Source organism: Symsagittifera roscoffensis, unplaced genomic scaffold, assembly GCF_963678635.1.
Source record: "Symsagittifera roscoffensis unplaced genomic scaffold, txSymRosc1.1 SCAFFOLD_25, whole genome shotgun sequence".
NCBI lineage: Eukaryota > Metazoa > Xenacoelomorpha > Acoela > Convolutidae > Symsagittifera > Symsagittifera roscoffensis.
Window position 1 is genome coordinate 315,480 of NW_026971149.1, and position 20,191 is coordinate 335,670.

At 39.5% G+C, this 20,191-nt stretch overlaps 1 protein-coding gene and 2 non-coding genes across 4 annotated transcripts in view; 2 read left to right on the forward strand and 1 right to left on the reverse strand.

Annotated features, from left to right (window-relative positions):
• Positions 1-20,191, reverse strand: part of LOC134856176 (uncharacterized) — a 177,368-nt gene that overhangs the window by 34,357 nt on the left and 122,820 nt on the right. For both annotated transcript variants that reach the window (XM_063872541.1, XM_063872540.1), the window contains one exon: positions 1,434-1,706. In XM_063872541.1, the coding sequence (XP_063728611.1) occupies positions 1,434-1,706 (273 nt within the window). The remainder of the gene's footprint in view (positions 1-1,433; positions 1,707-20,191) is intronic.
• On the forward strand, positions 9,186-9,267 carry Trnas-gcu (transfer RNA serine (anticodon GCU)). Its single transcript has one exon. It is a non-coding gene; the product is annotated as a tRNA-Ser (tRNA).
• Trnas-gcu (transfer RNA serine (anticodon GCU)) lies at positions 10,711-10,792 on the forward strand. The gene has a single exon. It is a non-coding gene; the product is annotated as a tRNA-Ser (tRNA).

The window sequence follows — 20,191 nt, forward strand, 5'->3', positions numbered from 1 at the left end:
CTGAGTACGACTTGGATGAAAGCTTCCAAGATGAAGAATTACAGATGTTCTTGAATGCCGATCCGAAGTCTGCAGTGCCTTTCGAATGGGAATAAGCTTTTCGACCCCAGAAAATTGATTTTGTTGAGTATCGCCAATTCAGTCTGTAGCTGGGCGAGGTGACAGAGCAAAGAAGCAGATGGACGCTTACAAGGGAGAAGAACCATGTTGCGAGGCAACAACGGACACGGGTAAAAAAGTGGTTGCATCGTCTTCTGTGGAACAAAACGACAATTACTGAAGTCTACGTCGCGCTTCCAAGAAGCGTTATGTTAACGGCAGGCCGGCCAGAGTAGAACTAGATCCAGACATCGATTTGACTTTGATCAGCAACGACGTTTTTCAGTTAATCCAATCAGAAGCTTCCCTGAGGCAGGTCGAAGAAATCATTGAGACAACAACAGGTGTCAGTTCGGTTGTAGTTGGCAAAGCGTCAATTGGTCTTCAACTGGGACAGTTTCGGAGATGAACCGACGTCTTAGTGGTCGATGGACTAGATGTATTTTGGTACAAGCTGAATGCAAGTTTAGTTTTAGTCATGAACCTGGTGCGGAGTGCAACAGTTCATTAGGAGCTAGGACTGCCTACAGCAATCAGGAGAACTAGAGTCTCGCGCACAATCCACTCAGCCATGCAAGCTTAAAGACGGACAGACAATAGTCACGAATGAGGCAGCTACAAATTGCCTGCTAACAAATAGCCAAAACAATTCACCAAAAGTGGCACCAAATACAAATTGACTCAACTTTGCAAGTATTGATTTGGAATATAAAAAGCTGAAAAAATTGGGACATAACTTGCGTTAGAAAATTTTGGAAATCGAAATTTTATGATTGTTATGTTGTTTCAAACAAATCACTCTTTCTGTTCATTTGATGAATTAAAAAATGCATCAACTGTGTTAAATTATTACTATTCGAATGTCAAAGCACATGCCATCAAAAAACTGCTACCTACTGAAATTAATGGACTTTGAGTCTTCCGCACTATCCACTCAACCACGCAAGCTAAACAACCGACAAACACTAGTCACAATAAAAGCAGCTACATAAAGCTTTCAAGGTGCCCCAAAAATGGCACAAATGTTTGCGACTTAGCTTGGGGAAAAAAGGCTTCGCAAGTGTCAAAAGGAAAGAAAGAAAGATAGAGAACGATAAAAAAAATAACGCCTGAGCTACTTGGAGTTCATTTTAGGTAATAAATCATTTTTGAGTACATATGAGCGGAAAAGCATATGTGCATAATAACTGGCAGCAAGACTCCTATCCTTGTAAGTGATCAAGCTGAAAGAAAAACAGAAGTTGATCAATCTTTTGAACTCCTCATATTTATCACCTCTGCCGTCATGGAATAGTTCTGGATGTTAAACTCCTTACATGAAAGAGCTTGAGTACCTGTGAGTCGTTCAACATAGTGCCAGCTGCTGATCCGGTCACATGACTGATTCCCCCTCCACTTCTGTTTATGCTGGAAGAGGGGGAGAAGGAGCTCTGCCTGGTTGTGAACCTGCCAGCAGCGGATGAGTTCAACAGGGCTGCACCGCCTTGTGTGTGTGCGGCAGTTGTTCCGGCTATGACCAGATTGTTCTCCCGACAGTTCCAGTCCAGAGTGTCCTCACTCAACGCATACTTCTCCACTATTCCGGCAGCCACACCAGAAGAGCCACTCTTCAACACACAAACACATTCCAACACAAAGTACAGCAAATAATTCCAGGAAAACTGCATTTGAACAAATTAGCTTCTTCAATTATATAAAACCCTCTGCGTAATTTTATTGTCTGTATTTTGCCACGAAATGATAATCAACGCCTGCATAATCATTGACCGAATACCAAATTAGCTATCTCCGGTAAAGCAAGAAGTCAACAAAGAAGAGCCCCCCTGGACCAAGTTAACATCCCGCGAAGTAGTCTTGGGGGAGGAGGCTAATTTTGTTCTACATGTGAACTTTTAGACAATCAGAATCGAGCTCTTTACTTGCAGCGTTTAGCCAATTTAATCCGAATTAACTGCTGCGATTTGCGAGCTGCTCTTTAGTCATATGTATTGAATTGTTTTTTTTTAAAAAAAGCAAGCTAAAACTCAATCAAAATAAACTTATTCCGCTTTTGTAATTCCCAGTGCTTGCGTGATTTCCACGCTGCTTTGGGATCTTTGAATGACAATAGTAAAAATGGCAAACTATTTAGGAAACTAGAAAAAGCATAAAAATTAGGAAAACGAGAGATGAGAGGCGGAAACGAGGGGTGTGGGGACGATGAAAGGATCCTATTTGCGTATTACAGCTAAAAATTTGCAGAATTCCTATTAATGCGAACAAAACTAAAACTTTTAACTCAGATATGAAACCACAAGATTTTTTTGTTAACAGAGACATGGAGTTAGCAGATTCTAAAACTTTTCGTGTTCTTTTTTTTTTTACAAAACATCAGACATTTGCCCCAAAATTTGAAGATTTCGAAGGGCAATTGACTCAAAATCCACCTATCTTCTCTTTAACTGGAACCTGGCTGAACTCTTACAACAAAATCTTCCAAATTTGCATATGAACTTTTCTAAAATTGCGCTTAAGTTGAACGAGGAAGAGGTATTGGCATCTACGCTTACACTAAGACAAAACATATGATACTAACGAAAAAGAAGATAACAAGATTCAAATCTTATCAGTGCCAAAAAAAAACAGTAATCGCTAGAGACCGAAACATTTATTTTGAGGTTGTTTCAACTTAAATTTCCTGCTAAATTAGGCAAACCGAATAAAACTTGAGGATAATGAGATATATATTAAACGGCTTGCTAGAAAACAAAATGGGCTGCCTCCTAACCCAAGTTACAGACGATAGCAGCACAATGATTGTCTTAATTTTCTGTACGCCGGATTTCTCAACTAAAACTATCAAAAATTCGAAGTCTGATCAGTTTGGTGCTCAAATTGTTTCGAAGTTTCTCGAAAAAAATTCCACTTTCTCTTGAAAAAATATTGCTAGAAAAGGAACAAAATGAAAAACAAAAAATTAGGGAAAAGATAAGATTTTATTAAGGCTTCACAAAACAAAATTGTCAAAAACCTAGTTATCCGTAAAAATCAAGATACTATCAGAATAAATTGACATTCTAGATTATTTCTACAGTTTGTTTGAAGAGAACGCTGAGCGTTTCAAGGATTACTTGAAAAAAGTTGGCGCTATAAAGCAAACCAACCGCAGTAGAAAATCAAGAAGTCATTGAAGTCGTCGAAAAGTTGAACTAAACGAAAGAAAATGAGTTGCGCTAATAACAAAGAAAACTGTTCTGAAGTTGCCAGCTCTGGTAGGAAAATAATTTGACCCAACTCAGACCGAGTACAAACAAAATCACTTTTGACTTAGTTTTTCGAACTGAGCTGCTAAAATGTGTCAATTGGACTCAGTAATTTTAATGCATCCCTCCGCAGTACGACAAGGTGTTCGAGTGGTTAAGTCGTTGAACTGCTGATCAAAAACGTTCTACGTGCTTGGGTTTGCATCCTATCACTGTCGCAAGTTCTTAGAAAAAAAACTTTTTGATCTCTTTCAGGTTCTTCTGGATGAGGAAATTTTTTTTCTGAGTTGTCTTGGTTGTATGAACTATTTTTAGAAGTATTTTAGTAGAGACAACTAATTGACGCATTTTGAAGGAACACAACCGGAATCTGCGTCGAATTTTTAAACGTTTAAATAAATTCGGAGAGTGAACGACCTACTTAAACCAAACATTCTATGAGCGGAGAAAGTAATTCCAAAATTGAAAAGAACGCAGCAGAAAAAAACTTTGATTTTTTAGAAGAGTAAATTCTTCTGGCAACGAGAAAACGCAAGCAAAACAAGCCTGTTTACAAATAGAAACTACTCTGATTCAAAAAGTAACAAAACGTTACATTGAGACAGATTTGAGAACTTTCGGTCGGCGGTCAGTTTTAGCAAAAAAGACTGCTAACTCATTCTTGCTCCCTTGGTAATTGACAGTCATCATGAATTAATTTAAATGAAAAAAAAGGTGTGCTGATAACAAAGAAAACCGTTCCGAAGTTGCCAGATCTAGTGGGAAACTAATTCGGCTTAATTCAGACCGGGTACATTAAAATCTTTGTTGAGGTAGTTCTTCAAACTGAACTAATGAAATGTTCCAAATAGAATAAGTTTTCTATAGACACAGCTCCTCCGTACGGAAGAATGGCCGAATGATCAAGGCATTGGGCTACTAATCCAATACGTTCTACGTGCGCGGGTTTGGATCCCATAACTGTCGAAAGGTTCTAGCGAAACAAACTGAAAGTTTGATCTCTTTCAAGGTAAAGCTTCTGATTGAAAGAAATTTATGTGAAGTTTTCTGATTGTAAGCACTTATTTAGAAGTATCAACTTTCGTAGAGACAATTAATTGACACTCTTTTTGACGGAACAGAACTAAAATCTGCGTAGAATGTTTGTTTGAGAAACTCTATTCGAATGGTGAACGACGTACGTAAACCAAACTTTCTATGAGCGGATGATGGATCCCAAGATTTCAAATGAACCGAGCAGAAAAATAAGATATGAAATCTGTATTGAAGAGCAAAATCTTCGGAAGACGAGAAGACGCAAACAAGACAAGCCTGTTTACAAATAAAAACTTCTCCGATACAAAAAGTAACAAAAACGTTCTTTGAGATAAGTGTTAAGAATTTTTGGTCAAAGACCAGTTCAAGTACAAGAGACTTCTAGCCCATCCTTGTTCCCATGGGAATTGACAGTTATCATGAATATAACAAATTGAAAAAAAAATCGGGTGAGCTAATAATCAAGAAAACTGTTCTGAATTTGCCAGCTCTACTAGTAAACTAATTCGACACAACTCAGATCGGGTACAAAAAAATTACTGTTGACTTAGTTTTTCAAACTGAACTGCGGAGATGTTCCATTCGGAATAGTTTATAAACAGAACCACTCCTCAACACGACAGGACAGCCCAGCGGTTAAGGCGTTGGACTTCTATACTTATTTGTTTTGCGTGCGTGGGTTCGAATCCCAACCCCGTCGCAATTTCTTGGCAAAACAACTTGAAGTTTTGATCAATTTCAGGTACTTTCCGAAGAACAAAAAAACTCTATCTGAGTTTTTTTTTGCTTTTACGAAGTTTTCAAAGTACCAGCCTTAGTAGAGATAACTAATTGACGCAATTTTGACGGAACACATCCAAAACCTGCGACAAATACTGTAGCGTTTGATCCAATTCAGAAAAGCGCTTACTAAAGCTTAAACTTCAAGGTTACGCTTCTGGATGAACAAAAACGTTTATGTGGATTTTTCTGACTGTATGAAACCGTTTGGGGTATCAGCTTTTGTATCGACAATTAATTGACACATTTTGATATAGAAGAGCAAAATCTTCCGAAGATGAGAGAACGCAAACAAAAAACCTGGTTACAAATAGAAACTTCTCTGATTCGATGAAAAACAAAAACATTACCCTGAGACAGATTTGAGAACTTTTGCTCGGCTACTTATGGACAAATAAAAAAGGTTTTGTGAACTTTTTTTTGTAAGTATAAAAAATTTAGAAGTATCAGCTTTAGTAGAGAGAACTAAAGGACGCACTTTTTACGGAACATATCCGAAATCTGCGTCAGATGCTTGAGCGTTTCAATCATTTCAGAAAGTGAACTACTTGCAAAAACCGAACGTTCCTTGTGCGGAGGAATGACAATTGAAAGTTTTAAGAGAATAGCAAAAAAATGAGTTTTTGACTCAAACTTAGAAGTGCTACAGCTTCTGAAGATCAAAAACTCGGGAAAAACCTATGTACATTAAAATTTCCCTGATTCGAAAAGAAACAAAAACTTTACATCGAGGCAAGATTTGTGAATCTTTGTTCGCCGGCCAACTTTAGCTCAAAGACTGCTAACACAATCTTGCTCCCATGGAAATTGACTATCATCATGAATTATTATAAAATGATTTAAAAAAGGTCGCCAAAAAACAGAAAACTAAGCAGAAAACTGTTCTAAAGTTACCAGCCCAAGTAGGAAACTGATTCGAGAAAACTCAGACAGGGTAGAAATGAAATGACTGTTGACTTAAATTTTTAAACTGAACTATTGAAAGTTTTCAATTAGAATAAGCTTATCTAAGCACAAAAACTCCATACGACAGGGTGGCCGAGTTGTTAAGGCGTTAGACTGCTAATCCAATACGTTATACGTGCGTGGGTTCGAAAACCATCCCTGTCGGAAGTTATAGGCAAAATTATTGAAGTTTTGATCTCTTTCAGGTACTTATGGACGAATAAAAAAGTTTTATGCGAACTTTTTTCTGAGTATGAAAAAATAAGAAGTTCAGATTTAGCAGAGACAACTAATTGACTCACGTTTTGGGGAATATATCCAAAATCTGCGCCAATTGCTTGAGCGTTTAAATCATTTCGGAAAGTGAGTTATTTGCTAAAACCAAGTGTTCCATGGGCGGAGGAATGAAAACCAAATAATTTAATAGAACAGCAAAAAATGAGATTTTCACCTTAATTTAGAAGTGCAACATCTTCTGAAGATCAAAACGCGGAAAAAAACCTATTTACTTTAAAACTTCCCTGATTCGAAAAGAAACAAAAACGTTACATCGAGACAAGATTTGTGAAATTTTGTTCGACGGCCAATTTTAGCTCGAAAGAGTGCTAACCCATTCTTGCTCCCATGGAAACTGACTATCATCATGAATTAAAACTAAATGATAAAAAATTGCACTCAAAATAGAATAAGTGCACTCAAAATAGAAAACTGCCCAGAAAACTGTTCTGAAGTTACCAGCCCAAAAAGTGATTCGAGAAAACTCAGAGAGGGTAGAAATGAAATGACTGTTGACTTGAATTTTTAAACTGAACTACAGAAAAGTTTCATTTAGAATAAGCTTATCTAAGCACAAATCCTCCATACGACGGGGTGGCCGAGTGGTTGAGGGGTTGCACTACTAATCCAATACGTTCTACGTGCGTGGGTTCGATTCCAATCCCTGTCGGAAGTTATCGGCAACACTCTTGAAGTTTTGATCTCTTTGAGGTACTTATGGACGAATAAAAAAGTTTTTGTGAACTTTTTTTTTAAGTATAAAAAATTTAGAAGTATCAGCTTTAGTAGAGAGAACTAAATGACGCACTTTTTAAGGAACATTTCCGAAATCTGCGTCAATTGCTTGAGCGTTTAAAACATTTCGAAAAGTGAACTACTTGCTAAAACCAAACGTTCCATGGGCGTAGGAAGGACACCCAAATATTTTAAGAGAACAGCAAAAAAATGAGTTTTTGACCTAAATTTAGCAGTGCAACAGCTGCTGAAGATCAAAAACGCGGAAAAAACCTATTTACATTAAAACTTCCCTGATTCGAAAAGAAACAAAAACGTTACATCGAGACAAGATTTTTGAAAATTTGTTCGACGGCCAATTTTATTTCAAAAGGCTGCTAACCCATTCTTGTTCCCAGGGAAATTAACTATCATCATAAATTATTATAAAAGGATTTAAAAAAGGTCGCCAAAAACAGAAAACTACCCAGAAAACTGTTCTGAAGTTATCAGCCCAAGTAGGAAGCTGATTCGAGAAAACTCAGACAGGGTAAAAATAAAATGAGTGTTGACTTAAATTTTTAAACTGAACTGCTGAAAGGTTTCAACTAGATTAAGCTTATCTAAGCACACTTCCTCCCTAGGACAGCGTGGCCGAGTGGTTAAGGGGTTCGACTGCTAAGGCAAAACCTTCTACGTGCGTGGGTTCGAAACCCATACCTGTCGGAAGTTCGAGTCAAAACTCTTGAAGTTTTGATCTCTTTCAGGTACTTATGAACAAATAAAAAAGTTTTATGTGAGATTTTTTGTAAGTATAAAAATTTGGAAGTATCAGCTTTAGTACAGACAACTAATTGACACACTTTTTACGGAAAAAATCCAAGATTTGCGTCAGATGCTTGAGCGTTTCAATCATTTCAGAAAGTGAATTACTTGCAAAAACCGAACGTTCCATGGGCGGAGGAACGACACTTGAAACTTTTAAGAGAACAGCGAAAAAATGAGCTTTTGACTTACATTTAGAAGTGCTACAGCTTCTGAAAAGCAAAATTGTGAATCTTTGTTCGCCGGCAAATTCTAGCTCAAAAGACTGCTAACCCAATCTTCCTCCCATGGAAATTGAATATCATCATGAATTAAAATTAAATGATAAAAAAAGTGCTCCAAAAAATAGAAAACTGTTCTGAAGTTACCAGCCTAAGTAGAAAACTAATTCGAGAAAACTCAGACAGGGTAAAAATAAAATGAGTGTTGACTTAAATTTCCAAATTGATCTGCTGAAAGGTTTCAATTAGAATAAGCTTAACTAAGCACTGATTCTCGCTACGACAGGGTGGCCGAGTGGTTGAGGGGTTGGATTACTAATCCAATACGTTCTGTGCGTGGGTTCGAATCCAATCCCTGTCGGAAGTTATCGGCAACACTCTTGAAGTTTTGATCTCTTTCAGGTACTTATGGACTAAAAATGTTTTTGTGAACTTTTTTATAAGTATGAAAATTTTAGAAGTTCAGCTTTAGTAGCGACAACTAATTGACGCACTTTTTACTGAACATATCTAAATTCTGCGTCAATTGCTTGTGCGTTTAAATCATTTCGAAAAGTGAACTACTTGCTAAAACAAACGTTCCATGGGCGGCGGAGGAAGGACACCCAAATATTCTAGGAGCAGTAAAAAATGAGTTTTTGACCTATATTTAGAAGTGCAACAGCTGCTGAAGATCAAAAAACGCGGAAAAAACCTATTTACATTAAAACTTCCCTGATTCGAAAAGAAACAAAAATGTTACATCGAGACAAAATTTTTTTTGAAAATTTGTTCGGCGGCCATTTTTAGCCCTAAAGGCTGCTAACCCATGCTTGTTCCCATGGAAATTGACTATCATCATGAATTATTATAAAATGATTTTAAAAAGGTCGCCAAAAAACAGAAAACTACCCAGAAAACTGTTCTGAAGTTACCAGCCCAAGTAGGAAACTAATTCGAGAAAATTCAGACAGGGTAAAAATAAAATGACTGTTGACTCAAATTTCCAAATTGAACTGCTGGAAGGTTTCAATTAGAATAAGTTTATCTAAGGACAAATCCTCGCTACGTCAGAGTGGCCGAGTGGTTAAGGCGTTGGACTGCTAATCCAATAAGTTCTACGTGCGTGGGTTCGAAACCCATCCCCGTCGGAAGTCAGAGACAACATTCGTGAAGTTTTGATCGCTTCCAGGTACATATGGACGAAAGAAAATGTTTTTGTGAACTTTTTTGTAAGTATGAAAAAATTAGAACTTCAGCTTTAGTAGCGACAACTAATTGACGCACTTTTTAAGGAACAGATCAAAAATCTGCGTCAATTGAGCGTTTATATCATTTCAGAAAGTGAGTTAATTGCTAAAACCAAACATTCCTTGGGCGGAGGAATGAAAACCAAATAATTTAAGAGAACAGCAAAAAAATGAGTTTTTGGCCTTTTTGAAGTGCAACAGCTTCTGAAGATCAAAAAACGCGGGAAAAAACCTATTTGCATTAAAACTTCCCTGATTTGAAAACAAGCAAAAACGTTGCATCGAGACAAGATTTTTGAAAGTTTGTTCGACGGCCAATTTTAGCCCAAAAGGCTGCTAACCCATTCTTGCTCCCACGGAAATTGACTATCATCATGAGATATTATATAATGATTTAAAAAAAGCTCCAAAAAATAGAAAACTACCCAGAAAACTGTTCTGAAGTTACCAGGTTAAGTAGAAAACTAATTCGAGAAAACTCAGACAGGGTAAAAAAAACTGAGTGTTGACTTAAATTTTCAAATTGATCTGCTGAAAGGTTTCAATTAGAATAAGTTTATCTAAGGACAAATCCTCGATACGTCAGAGTGGCCGAGTGGTTAAGGCGTTGGACTGCTAATCCAATACGTTCTACAAGCGTGTGTTCGATTCCAATCCCTGTCGGAAGTTATCGGCAGCACTCTTGAAGTTTTGATCTCTTTCAGGTACTTATGGACTAAAAATGTTTTTGTGAACTTTTTTTATAAGTATGAAAATTTTAGAAGTTCAGCTTTAGTAGCGACAACTAATTGACGCACTTTTTACGGAACATATCTAAACTCTGCGTCAATTGCTTGAGCGTTTAAATCATTTCGAAAATTGAACAACTTGCTAAAACAAACGTTCCATGGGCGGAGGAAGGACACCCAAATATTCTAGGAGCATCAAAAAATGAGTTTTTGACCTATATTTAGAAGTGCAACAGCTGCTGAAGATCAAAAAACGCGGAAAAAACCTATTTACATTAAGACTTCCCTGATTCGAAAAGAAACAAAAACGTTACAACGAGACAAGATTTTTGAAAATTTGTTCGACGGCCAATTTTAGCCCAAAAGGCTGCTAACCCATGCTTGTTCCCATGGAAATTGACTATCATCATGAATTATTATAAAATGAATTAAAAAAGGCCGCCAAAAACAGAAAACTACCCAGAAAACTGTTCTGAAGTTACCAGCCCAAGTAGGAAACTAATTCGAGAAAACTCAGACAGGGTAAAAATAAAATGACTGTTGACATAAATTTCCAAATTGAATTGCTGGAAGGTTTCAATTAGAATAAGTTTATCTACGGACAAATCCTCGATACGTCAGAGTGGCCGAGTGGTTAAGGCGTTGGACTGCTAATCCAATACGTTCTACGTGCGTCGGTTCGAATCCCATCCCTGCCGGAAGTCAGAGACAACATTCTTGAAGTTTTGATCTCTTTCAGGTACTTATGGACGAATAAAAATGTTTTTGTGAACTTTTTTGTAAGTATGAAAACTTTAGAAGTTCAGCTTTAGTAACGAAAAGTAATTGAAGCACTTTTTAGGCAACATATCCAAAATCTGCGTGAATTGCTTGAGCAATTAAACCATTTCAGAAAGTGAATTATTTGCTAAAACCAAACGTTCCATGGGCGGAGGAATGAAAACCAAATAATTTAAGAGAGCAGCAAAAAAATGAATTTTTGACCTAAATTTAGAAGTGCAACAGCTTCTGAAGATCAAAAACTCGGGAAAAAACCTATGTACATTAAAACTTCCCTGATTCGGAAAGAAACAAAAAATTTTCATCGAGGCAAGATTTGTGAATCTTTGTTCGCCGGCCAACTTTAGCTCAAAAGACTGCTAACCCAATCTTGCTCCCATGGAAATTGACTATTATCACGAATTAAAATTAAACGATGAAAAAAATGCGCTAAAAATAGAAAACTAACAGAAAACTGTTCCGAAGTTACCAGCCCAAGTAGAAACTAATTCGAGAAAACTCAGACAGTGTAGAAATGAAATGACAGTTGACTTAATTTTTTAAACTGAACTGCTGAAACGTTTCAATTAGAATAAGCTTATCTAAGCACACTTCCTCCCTAGGACAGGGTGGCCGAGTGGTTGAGGGGTTGCACTACTAATCCAATACGTTCTCTGTGCGTGGGTTCGAATCCAATCCCTGTCGGAAGTTATCGGCAACACTCTCGAAGTTTTGATCTCTTTCAGGTACTTATGGACGAATAAAAAAGTTTTTGTGAACTTTTTTTGTAAGTATAAAAAATTTAGAAGTATCAGCTTTAGTAGAGAGAACTAAATGACGCACTTTTTAAGGAACATTTCCGAAATCTGCGTCAATTGCTTGAGCGTTTAAAACATTTCGAAAAGTGAACTACTTGCTAAAACCAAACGTTCCATGGGCGGAGGAAGGACACCCAAATATTTTAAGAGAGCAGCAAAAAAATGAGTTTTTGATCTAAATTTAGAAGTGCAAAAGCTTCTGAAGATCAAAAAACGCGGAAAAAATTTATTTACATTAAAACTTCTCTGATTCGAAAAGAAACAAAAACGTTACATCGAGGCAAGATTTGTGAATCTTTGTTCGCCGGCAAATTTTAGCTCAAAAGACTGCTAACCCAATGTTCCTCCCATGGAAATTGACTATCATAATAAATTAAAGTTAAATGAAAAAAGTGCGCTAAAAATAGAAAACTACCCAGAAAACTGTTCTATAGTTACCAGCCCAAGTAGGAAACTAATTCGAGAAAATTCAGACAGGGTAGAAATGAAATACGTTCTACGTGCGTGGGTTCGAATCCCATCCCTGTCGTAAGTTAGAGGCAAAACTTTTGAAGTTTTGATCTCTTTCAGGTACTTATGGACGAATAAAAAGTTTTATGTGAACTTTTTTGTAAGTATGAAAAATTTAGAAGTTCAGCTTTAGTAGCGACAACTAATTGACGCACTTTTTAGGGAACATATCCAAAATCTGCGTCAATTGCTTGAGCGTTTAAATCATTTCAGAAAGTGAATTATTTGCTAAAACCAAACGTTCCAAGGGCGGAGGAAAGAAAACCAAATAATTTAAGATAACAGCAAAAAAATAAGTTTTCGACCTAAATTTAGAAGTGCAACAGCTTCTGAAGATCGAAAAACGTAGGAAAAAATCTATTTAGATTAAAACTTCCCTGATTCGATAAGAAACAAAAATGTTACATCGAGACAAGATTTGTGAAATTTTGTTCGACGGCCAATTTTAGCTCAAAAGCGTGCTAACCCATTCTTGCTCCCATGGAAACTGATTATCATCATGAATTCAAAAAAATGATTAAAAGAAGTAAGCCAAAAAAACTACCCAGAAAACTGTTCTGAAGTTACCAGCCCAAGTGGGAACCTAATTCGAGAAAACTCAGAGAGGGTAAAATGAAATGAGTGTTGACTTAAATTTTCAAATTGATCTGCTGAAAGGTTTCAATTAGAATAAGTTTAACTAAGCACTGATTCTCGCTACGACAGGGTGGCCGAGTGGTTGAGGGTTTGGACAACTAATCCAATACGTTCTCTGTGCGTGGGTTCGAATCCAATCCCTGTCGGAAGTTATAGTCAAAATTCTTGAAGTTTAGATCTTTTTCAGGTATTTATGAACGAATAAAAAGATTTTACGTGAATTTTTTTGTAAGTATGAAAAATTTAGAAGTTCAGCTTTAGTAGCGACAACTAATTGACGCACTTTTGAGGGAACATATCCAAAGTCTGCGTCAATTGAACGTTTATATCATTTCAGAAAGTGAGTTATTTGCTAAAACCAAACATTCCTTGGGCGGAGGAGTGAAAACCAAATAATTTAAGAGAACAGCAAAAAATTGAGTTTTTAGCCTTTTTGAAGTGCAGCAGCCTCTGAAGATCAAAAAACGCGGGAAAAAACCTATTTGCATTAAAACTTCCCTGATTTGAAAAGAAGCAAAAACGTTGCATCGAGACAAGATTTTTGAAATTTTGTTCGACGGCCAATTTTAGCCGAAAAGGCTGCTAACCCATTCTTGCTCCCATTGAAATTGACTATCATCATGAAATTATTATAAAATGATTTAAACAAGTGCTCCAAAAATTAGAAAACTACCCAGAAAACTGTTCTGAAGTTACCAGCCTAAGTAGAAAACTAATTGTGCCATTCTGCCAGACTGGCACAGCACAACCTTCCGGCGACGTAAAAAAGAACGACTAAAGGCCTTATTGACGAAAAAGTATTGCGAAGGAGGGTAGGAATATTCTAGAATTTTTATTTTTAAAATTTCGATCAGAAGAAGAATATTTCTCAGAAATACGAAAAACGGCCATTTTGACTGGAAAAGACGAAAAAAAGAGAACGACGACAAAAATCGCCGAAAACAGTCGCACGAGAGGCGAGAAATACGAAGCCTCTTATCGTGGCAACAACACACGATAAGAACCTTAGCTGTGAATATTAGTGGAGAAGGAGGCTTCAGTGGGGGAAGAAATATACCACGGAACCCTCCCGGGACGCAAATTGGAAGAGATAAGGGCGTTATCTCAGGAATATTACGGGAGCGGAGGCTTGGTCCCCCAGAGACTGTTCTATGTGAAGGGACTGTATAAACTGACTGTATAGCTACTAGAATGTCATAGATCTCTTAATTAACACCGTTATTGTTTGATATTTCAGAATATGAGTAGCTAGAAAGAGGAAAGGGTCAATCCATCTCCAATGGATTTAATATAGAACTGTCACACAAAAACATATTAAACTAGGTTATTCGAGCCGTGATTTTAATGACAATCATTTAGTCTGAGGATCCGAGACTCAGCTATGTGGTTCTGTTCGCATGTAATCGAAAGCTGATCAAAAGTAGTTTGACTGATGGCCTAAAAATGGTAACTTTTTACTTTGCCCTAGACAGACCAGAAAATCAACTGGCAAGATCGAGACGGTGAAAAACGAGTAAGATTAAGGTAACTGACGCCTGCCAGTCGTCAATAGGTACTTTTTCTACGCTCCGTCGCTGTGTAGCATTTGGGCGAATGTTACATAGACGTTTTTATGGCGCTCCTGGGTGGGCCTGTCAAAGGCATGAAACCATCATGATCAGCAAGCGTTTCAGCGACGAACCCTCCGCTCCGGGCGTATGCCCGAGTTAGAGGCCTTAATGGCCGTAATTGTACTAGGGGGAAGGTGCGTACCCTCCGTCTGTTACTATTTAGCTTTTTAACTTAGTTAACACCGAAAATTCTGGGGGCCGGAGGGTTAGGTGGGAAGTCATGAGCCCGCTTGTCCCAAGGTCCCGGGACCAAAAACAATTAAAGAGAAAGCGTAAAACCAAACAAAAATAGTGTATAACCAAGAAAAAGCCAAAAATAAATTTATTTGAAAACAAAAAAGTACAAAAAACAGTAAAAAATCCAAAAAAGACCAAAAACAGTAAAAAACAAAAAGTGACAGTTTATATGTTATTTCCGGACGAGATGTGATCTGACCTTCCTATTTGTTGTTGTTTCAGATTGATTTATATCGTTTCTGATAGAAAGGTTGTGTGTTTTGGTGAAGGGTTGGATACCCTCCCTCGAGTGTAATTTGAGTGTTTAAGCACGTTAATGGTGATTTTGCCGGTGACCGGAGGGTAGAGTGGCAAGCTGACCGACGTGTTCCACACTCAACAGGGACATCAGGGACAACATCTGCAACGACTGTTGGGTATCGTTGAAGCATTTTTAGTATCGTTCAGGTACTATTTCATTAAAACTTAAGTGGTGGAGGGCACGATTGGCGCGGTCCGATTGTACCCTCCATCGATTACAAATTTCCGAGTTAAGGGTCTTAATTCGGGTATTTTGGTGCAAAGGAGGGTATAGTACTATTCATTAACGACTATTAATAGATTATTATCCTTATTATATATTACTTATCTACTATTTAGACCCAAGAAACACCCAAATTTTGTCGAAAATTATCGATTTTCGACTAAACTGTAGACCCCCAAATTTTCGGATATCCGAGCTTTTCCGAACAGCAAAAAGCTTTTGTATAGGGAGTAGCTACGTAGTTCGATCCCCTTCACTTAAGAAACCGCGTGAGGAAAGACTCAGTAGAAGTTAGAAAAAATGAAAACTTTTCGATCAAAATTTTGATAATTTTCTGAATTTTGTCAATCTGTTTTGGGGATCGAGTTTTTGAGTTTTTAGAGTTAGAGCAATAAATTTTTTTGCGTTAGGAGCGTGCTAGCATAACGTGCTCGGTTACTAGAGAAATTTTTGGGTAACCCTCCGAGTAGCTCCGTGGAGAAGGAAGGAAAGGAAGGAAAAGGAAGGAATCGGAGGTTTGGAAAAGGAAGGAATCGGAGGGTCCAAATTTGATAGTTATTGGCCGAAATTTTGTTTCTAAACTAATTTTGGTGCGGTTTTTTGCATCATTCCAGTGCCGTACAGGGCTACTACGCTCATTTCGATTACTTTTAGGCACTTTCGACCGGAATTGCGGAAAAAGTCTTTCAGAACCTATATAGGTGGTGAAAAAGGGCCATTTTGACGAACGCGTTTTTGGCGATTTCTCAAAGACTAGTCATCCGATCGGGATAATTTGGGTACCATAAGTCGACATTTTTGACCACGTTTCCGAATCGCAACCGTTTTTGGGTTGATTATTTCGGAAAAGAAAAATTTTACAGAATTTGTTGGTTCGGAGGGTCCAAATCACGAGGAACCCTCCGAGCGGCATAAATTTTAATAAAATCACCTTTTATCCTACTGGGAAGGTTGACCGAGTCAGCCAACCTAGTTTTAAGCCAGGTAGACCGCTTTCAGAGGCTTTACTTCGGTGACATAACCCTTTTTCTTGATTTTTGGGGAACCCTCAGAAGTAACCCTCCGGAGTCAGCTAAACCCCTTAGCAACCCTCCTTAGTGGAAAATTTCCACGAGATCACCCAAAGAAGTTAAAACAGCCCCCCATAAAGTTTTTAGCTTGTTTTGACGCTTTTTGAAGCTAGTGGAAGAACCTTCTAAGTGAGATCAAAAAATTTGAAAATTTTGGAGGTACCCTCCGAAGTAACCCTCCGGAGCATATTAAGCATCTTATTGACCCTCCTTAGTAAAGTTAGGGGGACCCTCCGAAGTAACTTGGGTGATTAGGGTACCCTCCGAAGTAACCCTCCGAGGTAGGCTAGGTGTCTTAACAACCCTCCGAAATAACCAACCGGAGTGTCTTAAACCTTCTAACGATCTTCCTTGTTAGAAACTTGAGTAAACCTTCTGTGGCAATTTGGGAAACGGAAAATATCCATTTAATTAGGATCATATTAGGATATTAGGCGTGCTTATCAGGATCATAGGAACCCATTTTGACCCGGAAATTCGTGATCAACTTTGGATTCTAGATTGGGTGTATCAGAAGTACCCGAACAAAGAAAAATTTTTTTTGACTGTGATTTTGGTTGCGTGGTTGCCTTGAGCTACTTTATAGGAAAGTTCGGGCAATCCGGGAACAAATAAAGAAAGACCTCGGTGAGTGTTTTAAGCAAATACACATTCACTTGAGAAGAAAAGTTGTTCCCTACTCTCGTGCACTTGGAGCAGTCCGGGTGTGGGAGAGCTTTTTCATAGACTTTACAAATTTTCGATCAGAGGTTGCCTTGAGCTACTTAGTAGGACAGCTCGGTCAATCGCAGGACACCTAAAAGAAGACCTCGGTGGGTGTATTAGGCAAATACACACCCACTTGAGAAGACTGTGTCCTGGGCTTCGTTCTTTCGGATCGTTCCGATTGAGGGAGGTCTTTTTCTTTAAGACTAAGTTTTATTTATATATTTCTGAATCATCACTGCTTTTTACCAAAGATTGTTTAATTTTAACAAAGCAGCAATTTGATAGGAGTGTGGCCGTAAATTGATACTGACGAAAGGTCGCTGTCACCTATAGGATATTCTCATCTGATTATCGATTGTGTTTTGTGTGTTGATTATATCTTGTGAAAAATTTGTGATACTGTTATACTATACAACAGGGTTGAGTTAGCATTAGACCAATACTGAGTAGACCCTGTGTGTAACTTTAGCTGAGTCACTAGTTTTGTCGTTAAGAAATCTACGGGACATTTTGATACTAACGGAATCGAGTGGGCAGCATTGAGTAATTTAACTAGATCCTGTTTGTGGTACGTTTGCATTGCCATCGAAATACGAATATTTTCATTTTGTTAAAAAGTATGCAGCGTAGGGACTCACTAGGATCGACTACTAAGATTCCCAGGCTAAGCAAGGGAAGCACGCGGAAATTTAAAACTAGGCGTAGCCAAACCTCGTTTAGCAGCGCTTCCGACGCGTTTGCTGAAGACGAATCGACTAAAGGTCAACCTGATCTTTCAGTGACCGAAATGAAACTAAGGAGCGAGAAAAACCTCGATGGCAATCAGGGGCGGAGCGCCGAGGTCGAGCCCGCGTGCAAAACGCTAGTGGATTCCTTTGACGAAGGGGAGCGAACGCTCCTTCGATCCGACTTTGAGCCAGACGAGGACCTCGAACGGGAGGAGGTCGCGAGGACAGAGGAGACCTCGGAGCGTCCCGAGGTCGAGCCTCGGGAGGAAGTGCTGTACAGGGGAATGTCCAAGTCGGAGACTAAGAGCAATAAGTGGAGAAGAGAACCTTCACATCCGACAAGTACACACTCATCTTTGGCCAAGCAGAGCAACAACGCGATGATGTCGAGTATGAGTCCGAGTGAAGAGCAAACGGTCTCGAAGGCAAAGAAAAGTTGGAAGTCTTTGTACGATGAGCGCATGGCGTCACTACAGGCCGAAGGTCTGTCCTCTAGTTACGACCAACCGGAGATAACCCATCCGGATGTGAACTTCACACCGTGCCCGAGGAATGACATGAGCAGGAAGGAGTCCTCTACCTCGCCGACCAGGCCTATGTCAGATGGGATAACGATGGGAGCGTCATCAACGTTCAACAGATTGGTGACGTCGATGCACAAGCAAAAAGGCGGTGCGTCATCAAGCACCAGGCTACAGCCGCAGTTGACCTCGTCTTCTCTGGGGCTAACCCCGCCATTGGGGGCAACTGGTGACATAAGTGACATGTTCGCTGGCGTAATGAATGGCCTGGATGAATTGAGACGGGACATGACCAAGAGGATAGATCAAGTTGACGAGAGAGCTCACCATGGTCGAGAGAATTTGAGAGATGAACTAACGCACGTAAAGTCGCAGGCGAGGTTTGATCAGGCTCAATTGATTCGTAACACCGATCAATGCCTGGCTGAGAGCCTGGCACAGGCAAACAAAGAGTCAGAGGAAAGAGAGGCTAGGATGAAAAGAGAGCATGAGCGATTATTGAATGATCATGATAATACCTACGCCCATACGATGACTAGCCTGGAAAAGAGGTTAGATGCCAAATCTGACTTAATGATGCGGAAGCTCGACGCGATCTTGAATGGGAACAATTGGGGGGAGCGTTCCAACCCAAGGGAGCGCTCACGCCATGTGAATGATGGAGATGGTACGGGCAGCAACGCCAGGGCCCAAAGCTCGAGAACGAACTACGAACCTAGGAACAAGGAGCGGCCAAGGGCAGCCCCGTCGAGGCCTGGCTGGACGAACCCAGTCCCGCCTGAGGCAGACGCAACCCCGCCTGAGGCAGACGCAACTCTATCTATCCTCTTCGGAAACAAGATTGCCAACTGTGCCACAAGTCAGTTCTGAGGCAGACGCAACTCTATCTATCCTCTTCGGAAACAAGATTGCCAACTGTGCCACAAGTCAGTTCAGTATCGGATCTGACTACAGTCGCATAGGACACAACGATGTATGACTTCGGCTTTTTCAGTGTCCTCCTTGGCCTCTCCCCTCTCTCGGTTGACTTCGAGAGTTTGGTGATGAACGTTTCGAGAGATCTGTTCAGAGGCTCGAACATCGAGGCATACATCGTTGCACTACGCTCATTTGAGTGCAGTACCCGCTCATTGGAGGGTACTGCACTAAATTGTGTAATGGCAAAAAGAGCCAATGAAAGGGACAGCGCTCGTAAGATATTCGACATCCTGCTGAATCGTTTCGGCTCCGGAGTACAAGGACACCAGGCTATGGTGAAGTTCGAGAAGAGGCGTCAAAGAGTTGACGAATCCATAGACAAATTTTTGGACGACTTTGAATTGCTTAGGAGAAGAAGCAACCCCGATGAGAGAATATCCGAGCGAAACTTGGCGATTGCTTCGAAATTCATGGACGGAGTAAAAAGTGAGGAGTTGAAGACGATGCTAGCCACACACTTCACCCTGTCTTTTGACCAGGTACCCACGCCCGATGACTTGCGTATGAAGTCACGCGAGTATTTACTCATAAAACCGAGGGCACAGAACCGTTACAGCAATTATGGTAACTATAGCGGGACAAACACTGGTGCGAACTCCAGTTGGTACAAACCTCGCGATGACATGGATAAGAGGAGATCGTGTGCGAATTGTGGTTCGATGGACCATCACGTCTCCGCGTGTTCTGCGTACAAGCAAAACATGAAAGCAATAGGCTACTTTCTCGATGACGTTGACGCGACCGACGAGGATCACGAAGAGTACGTCAGAGGGCTCATCATGAAATATGGGCCGAGGTGTTTCTTCTGCAATTTGCAGGGACATTTCAAGTCGGATTGCAATCAGTTTTGGGATGCAGTGGCGGACGCGAAACATCCCTGTCACGAAGAGGCGCTTTCGGGTGTAAAAGCCAGTCGAGCACGCCTGATGAACGAGGCCGAGTCTCGGAGAAAGGAGACGACACCTAGCACCTTTACCACTAAGAAGGTAAAAACACTAC